The sequence below is a fragment of the Cryptotermes secundus genome, unplaced genomic scaffold (genome assembly GCF_002891405.2).
Source record: "Cryptotermes secundus unplaced genomic scaffold, Csec_1.0 scaffold14, whole genome shotgun sequence".
NCBI classification, from domain to species: Eukaryota; Metazoa; Arthropoda; class Insecta; order Blattodea; family Kalotermitidae; genus Cryptotermes; species Cryptotermes secundus.
The window spans coordinates 432,673-440,225 of NW_019718022.1; the positions used below are offsets into that span (position 1 = coordinate 432,673).

Genomic DNA, 7,553 nt, shown 5'->3' on the forward strand with positions numbered 1-7,553 from the left:
TTGAATCTGTCATATTGTGTTTGATGAAATTATGGCATAATAAGCTATGATATCTCGGTCAGTAAAATGATTTCCAATGGCAGGTGTTGAAATCCTGGCAGGGACATTAGGGTTGTCCTTCTCAACACACTAATGTGCAGAATGGCCCTGGGGCTACCATCTTCGTTCCAATGAATATTACTGAGCATAAAGTTACCCATTTACATTAATCCAGTTCCATTGTACAGAAAGCATGGCACTTTACTGATCTGCCCACATAACCCCTTTATGGCATGGTGCAAAGGCATAATTACAATTTCTAAGTACAATGTATTCCTGATATTGGTGACAAAGTTATGGAACTTGATGGTAGAGAAAGATGAAGATAATTATAATAATTATCAAGAAACTGAAGTAAAGGTCGCTTTTATGTAAGAGTCATTTTGTCAAGAAATTTCTTTTGTGGATTGTGTCCCTTGTTGTGCATCACTTATCATAAACCCCCAACTTGAAATGAGGTTATGTATTTGATCCTCAGTCTGAGAGATGTTTGCAACATTTCTATGGCAAAAGAGTTGATTACACGGTAGTAATATCCTCTGCTGTCTGTGTCATTCAGGCTACATCCTGTTTTGTATGCCTTTCTTTGCCTAACTGTGTTTGAATTAGTCTGCAGGAATATGTTTTGTTGGCATGTTGCATGTTTCCTCTCATTTGGGGTGTATATCTATATGTTATGATATTTCTTCTCTTTCTCTCTTCTAATGTAAAAGAAATAGAACCTCTTTTTTTTCAGATTTTTTATTCTAGTGAATACTGATTATGCTGTATGTGTGACAAGAACAGGTTACTATATTTATGTGAATATAAGCTATCCTTTGTTTTACATTTTTTGAAATATGAATACAAGTTGAATGACATAATTATGTGAAGTGTGTGAACTTGTTTTTTATGGGTGTTCTTTGCATACAGTACATAAAAAGAATGATAATATGGTGGGTATATTCGTTCATCCAGTTTTCCGTTGAAATTTAGTAATGTGGTCCTACACTAAGAGTTTTCAGAGTTTATTTTCATCTCTGTCAATCCACTTTAGCCCTGCTTTACACGAAACAAACTGTAGCAATCTTCTAAAAACGGCTGATAACATGAAATATTTGAATTTCAAGTAAATATGTAACTCACTAAGATTGGGGCATGCGGTAGCATAGTTGGTTGAGGCACTATGCTACAAGCCGGGAGGTTGCGGGTTTGACTCCCAACGAAGTCGCTGGATTTTTTTTCAATTCACCTATTCCTTCCAGCTGCACTATGGCTCTGAGGTCGACTCAGCCTCCAGCAGGAATTAGTACCAGGAATCTTCCTGGGGGTAAAGAGCTGCTGGCACATAAAGCTGACAACCTCACCGCCATCTGTGAGCCGATTATCTAGAAAATGTGGGAGCCTCGATGTCTCACAACCATTTTGGGCCTCCACGGCTTGTTACAAGGATAGCTTTGCACAGTGTGTCAAGGATCCGTTACGACTAATTTTTTAAAATTTTGCCCTGCAATGCCATCTGTTGCCGAGTTGTGGTGTTAAGTAAGATTCTTGAAGTTTCAGCTGTGGCTGTCTGTAATTTCAAAGCGCAAGCATCCCTGCATCATGTGTTCTGACCTTGAATGTATAGTACTGTTCTGATGCTCGTCAGAAAATGGCAGTTGAACAGAGAGCCAACATAAAATTTTGTTTGAAGTTAGGCAAAACAGCCGGAGAAGTGTACAAAATGATGAAAAGTGTGTACAGTAGTGATTGTTTGAGTCGCTCGAACATTTTTAGATGGTATGCTGTATTTTGTGAAGGCAGGGAGGACATTGAAGATGCTCCACGTGCATCAAAGCCGAGGAAAAGTCGCACTGAAGAAAATGTGGAAAAAGTGACCGAAATCCTTGCATCAGACAGATGTGTTTCTGCAAGACTCATCAAGGAGCTTTTAAGAATACCAAAAAGTACTGTGTATCAAATTTTGACTGAAGATTTGGGCAAACGGAAGGTCTCTGCGTGGTTGGTACTGCACGCGCTGTCAGGCAAGGAAAAACATGCCAGAGTGGAACACTGCAAAGACATGTTACGATCGGCCTAAAGTGATACAGAATTTACAAAATCGATTGTTACTGGTGACCAGACATGTGTTTTCACAAAGCCTCTCACAAAGCGGCAGAGTGCAGCATGGTTGAGCCCAAAGAAGCCGAAACCAAAGAAAGTGCGCATGCAAAACAGTCGAGTAAAGACACTGCTAACCGTTTTCTTTGATTCCAAAGCGATTTCTGCCAGAAGGTCAAACAGTGAATTCTGATTATTATCTTGGAGTCCTCAATTGTATGTGGGCGAGAATTCTTCAAATTCGACCTGAATATCGAGAGCAAGGTTCCTGGTCGCTCCTTCACGACAATGCCTCACCCCACAAATCGAAGATCATGCGTGATTTTTTGGCCAGAAATGGGATCACAGTCCTTGATCATCCTCTGTCTTCGCCAGATTAGGCTCCAGCAGATTTCTGGCTGTTCCCAAAAATTAAGTTGGCCATGAAAGGAGGCTGTCACGACACCCTCCAGGACATCCAAAGGGAATTCCCACATTTTTAATGTGATTCCACAAAAGGAGTACAGTGACTGTTTTAGAAAACTTTTCAGTCATTCCAGCAATGTATTGATCCAGAAGGAGACTATTTTGAATAAAAAGAGTGAAATTTTGAAAGTAATTCATGTCTTTTATTTTTAATGAACACAGTCCTAGCAGAACCTGGACACACTGTGTATCTGTTTACTCACTAAGACCTACAGTAAGACCTATGACTTGTATTTGAAACATTTTAAAGTGGTGTATATTTAACAACACATTTAATGAAAATTAATTTATGAATCTGTTCATATTTCTGTTGTTGATTAGTATTATCAGCAGTAGTGTTTATGAAGCATTTACATTTTTTCATAACATTTATGAAGCCTAGTCTCCATCTTTCATTCCCCTTAATTGGCTCAAGGCAGTAACATTGGCTATTTTTTCATTAGTTTGAACTTCCCGAAAGAGTAGTGGCTGTGCTGAATTGACAGCTTTTAGTCTACCTTGTAGATTCTTTCTTCTGACTGGGAAAATTTGTTTTGCATGTGAGATACTTATCTGTGTTTTCAGTTCCAGTACTGTTGTATATTTCATTAGGATGAGATTACCAAATTTAATACTTTGCATAATAATGATTATTTACTTGCAGGTTAAGAAACATGAATTATGGTTGGAATAATTAGTAATAATATTATTCAGAATAGGGTTCAATATGAAAGTAAGAGTGACCTCATATTTAGGCAGTTCAGTACTTGTTTGCCTGTGTGCATATGTACTATAATCTTGTAAGTGAATTTACCAGTGTCCTCTTTCAGTACAGAAATAATTACTATTTTCTGTTACTTAAGTAGATCAGACACTTGAAGTGACATATTATTAGTGTCCTTTTCTGTTATTCTTCATGATAATGTGTTGGACTTGACTCTTTTATAACAAGATGAGGAAAATTTCACCATTTCTGAACTCATGAGACCTGAGGTTTTCATGGTGGCAACTGTGACTGCTATCAGGGATGTGACTTCTATGTAGTCTGGTAGAAGCCTTTGATCTTGAAGATTGGGCAGCGCATTCATCCAAAAAACTGGTAAGCATCTACCAGACTACACTGTGTCACATCCCAGAAGACAGTAATCTTCATTTCTGATTTTTCTGTCCATGATATTGGTTTAAAATTATATGCCCATGCCTGAAATCCTTAGGCTTTGACATAATATTTTGCAAATCTTGTTATATCAATAACTTTTATAATGCTGAGATTGATTATGTCAAAGGTAAAATGTGTAATGATACAAATTCTCCGTGCCAGACATATCCACCATTTTGGATTGCTACATGCAACTGCATGCTGGTGGTAGATGTGAAAAGCTATACCAATGGCAGCAGAAATTATAAATGTTCATTCATAAAGCTTATATGACAGTTGCAGTAACCATTTTATCTAACTGATATTCAAATCCAACAAAAATTTCATAATATTTTTCTCATATATACAGAATCTTTAAAGCCAGGTACTGAAAGGGATACCTTGTGAATGGCATGCAAATTGAGCCTTAATTATCCCTAAATAAAAAGTTGTTGTGATTAGTCAAATTTACTATTTTTTGAGAATGGAATACAGATATGCTTTTTTTTTAAAGGTTAAAGTGTTGGCTGAACTGCACAAATTGTTGTGTGGAATGAATCAGTTTCTTTGAATTTAGTGGAGACATTCATGTAACTTTGGTATACACTTGACCCCAAAACTTTAATGTCACATATACTTAAATTTTAACAAAAGTGGGTTTCATATAAAGGTAAAAGGTTTAAAAATGCAGAACTAACTTCCAATAGAGTATGTACACAAAGTTTTAACTGAACTGAAATATCTTAGTTTTAAAAACGTTTCAGACATGGACAGAGGTATGTAGATGGACAAATTAGAATTGCTGTGTTTTCAGTACAACATAATCCACTTGTATGAGTATAATAGGATAGGGAATATTCTCAGTTAACTAAATCCCTATTATAAATGAAATTTATCATTCAGGAGCACTAATACTTTTTTTGAAATAACTGTTTGAGGGTGAAAAAATACTCTTTCTGTCCCCCTTTTTAAATTCACATCTAATTTTCTCATGTTATCAGTGGAAGTTATGTCTTAAGCTCCCATGAACAAGAAAAATAAACAAATGAAAATTTTAAAGACATCATTACTTTCGTGTCTTACATTCATCTATGAAATTGGAAAACCACCCAACACAGCATACTTTTAAGTGTCTTTTAATGCAGTACTCTATGCAACTTAACATGTTTCACCCGGAATTTCTCCATCTTCAGGGGTGTTTAATTAAGTGCATAGGCCATTGAATATTTCACATTACATGCATATAATACAATTAAAATGGAACTGCTTTATCTTCACATAAGATGAAAATTCTAATAAATTATGTACTAATAAAACATCCCACAAAATGTAAATATTTTTGTTCAAACATGTGGGGTGAATTAAATATTTTATTAAATTACTTAAAATTAGTTTGTTAGATGGTATTGATAAGTTGATGTATGAAAGAAGGCACCATTGCTAAATTAATCTTAGCAATTAAATTAAATCCCCATACAACACATCTTGATTTAGTTGAATTCTGTAATAATATTCATTCATGTGGATTTGATTTTGGCTGTTGCTGGAGAAACTGATTTAGGTGTATGTAAGTATTACACTTGATTTTTGATGCCATGTTTCTTGTAAACAAGAGCATAGCCAGACTTAAGATATAGTCGTAGGTGAAGTGTGATACATGAGTTGTTATGGAATTTAATGAAATGTTAGCATTTATACTTAGAAACAAAATTTAATCACAGTTGTTTAGATTACCATGTTGGTAACAAAGTGTGAGAAATAATATTCAGTATTTCTGTGACAGTCACCTCAACAAGACCACCACATATGAGGATCCTCGCAAGGACTGGACAGAAGAGCCACCACAACCAAGACAGGTGGAACTCGCACGACACCCGGAGCTGGGTTTTGGATTTGTGGCGGGCAGCGAGAAACCCGTAATTGTGAGGTATGACTTCAAAAGAAGTTTAATGTTTTTACTTGAGTCATGACATTTCAAGTTTAATGTGAATAGTGCATTCCCAGCTCATGAAAGACTACAAGAAGTTCTGTAACATGGACGTGCTTAAGAACTGCATTTTGATGGCCTGCATTTTGTAAAGGTGATTTTTATAAAGGCGAGTTTCACAAAAGTGTATAACTGTATCTTGGCTTGCTATTTTCATCCATATTCCGAGGACTGAACTGATTTATTTGGCTCATATGACAGGTCCTGAAAATGGGCTTCTCTGATGATGATTATGAAATTTCTGTGCTGTAGAATTAGGGAATATCTCAGCCATATAAGTAACAGTCAACTGATTAAGAAATAAAGGATCCTGTACCATGGAATTTGATTTCATTTTTATCATCTTAATTCTCCTGGGGAGTAAAGCGTGGCTGGCGCGTAAGGCTGACAAACTTACCGCCATCTTTGAGCCGATTGTCTAGATAATGTGGGACCCTCAACGTCTTGCAACCCTATGGGCCTTCAAGGCCTGGTACAGGGATAGCTTTACTTTACTTACTTGCCATCGTTACATAATGTGCATAATTGTTATACATAGTTGAATTGTGCTGTATTGCAGGTTTGTCACTGAGGGTGGACCAAGTGTGGACAAGTTGCAGCCAGGAGACCAGATCCTCATCATCAACGGAGAGGATGTTAAGAATGCTCCCCGTGACCATGTGATCCAGTTAGTGAGATCATGCAAGGAAACAGTGCGGCTGACAGTTTGTCAGCCTCCCCTTGACAATGTGAGTCATTTATTCTGAGGCTGCTGAAAGAAGTCCCATGGGTCAACTCTCTTCACATTTTCCTTGAGCTGCTACAGTTCCTCCACCAGCATTTTCCCATGTACTCCCTTTTAGCCATCTTACATTCTTTTAGCATGAATGTTGGCAGTAATAACCATGTGATAAGTTTTACTAGTGACAGATGCTTTGGACTGGTGTGCTTTGGCCAAAGGAGGGCTGGAGGGGAATGTTACAGTAGGCAGAAAGGAGGAAACCTTGCGTGCCTCCACCATTTACACAATCTGTGGGGGTCCTATTTGTAATGTAATGAAATGTCGGTGTGTCGTTGCAGTCAGCCCGCAAGTCAGCACTGCTCAGTGCAGCCAAGAAAGCGAAGCTCAAATCCAATCCATCTCGGGTGCGATTTGCTGAAGGAGTTGTTGTGAATGGCTCCCCTCTGTTTCCTGTAAGTAATGGGACATATGTTCTTACTTCACATAAAGTTGTTGGTGTGGTTAAATCAAGAAATATGAGATGAGCAGGACATGTAGCATATGCAGCTTTCCAATTTAAATGCTAGAATGTCTGTATGACAACTCAATGGGTGGTGATAAAATTATGGTTCCCAATTTTGAATTGTTTCATTTTGGTCCGTTACACTATCAATCACAAAGTTAATAGAAAGTCCGTCGAGTGTAACAATTTGTAGGTCACTTTTTATTATTATTTCTGCCTTACATGTTTCGGTTTGAAACAACCATCATCAGAGGCACTTGCTACAATTATGGAAACACTGTCGCTGTTTTGATGTTCACAATTATGTTTGTCGTGTGGACGTTGCTACGATATGTTGACGTGTAAAAGCACAAACATGCTAAGATAGTTGAGTACACTATCAAGTTCTCACTTTTCATCCGAACCTATTTTAAGTTAAAACACTAAAATATTAAAATATTTGATATAAATGCTGAACTTCTCCTTGTTAATTCATCCCGAAGATGGGAGACGTCAGCTTGAGGTTGTATGGCTGCAAAGATATTATATTACTTAGGATTATGTATATATTATTATATATATATATATTGTTTAATGTTGTATTTGATTCTTGCTTACCTTATGATTTGATGTGTTCCTGTTTGATGTGTGCTGTTAGCTG

At 37.0% G+C, this 7,553-nt stretch overlaps 1 protein-coding gene across 2 annotated transcripts in view; it reads left to right on the plus strand.

Moving 5' to 3' along the window:
* The window catches only part of LOC111867727, a 120,095-nt gene that overhangs the window by 76,433 nt on the left and 36,109 nt on the right, over nt 1–7,553 (plus strand). For both annotated transcript variants that reach the window (XM_023861860.2, XM_023869908.2), the window contains exons 4-6: nt 5,487–5,630; nt 6,250–6,418; nt 6,750–6,863. In XM_023861860.2, the coding sequence (XP_023717628.1) occupies nt 5,487–5,630; nt 6,250–6,418; nt 6,750–6,863 (427 nt within the window). The remainder of the gene's footprint in view (nt 1–5,486; nt 5,631–6,249; nt 6,419–6,749; nt 6,864–7,553) is intronic.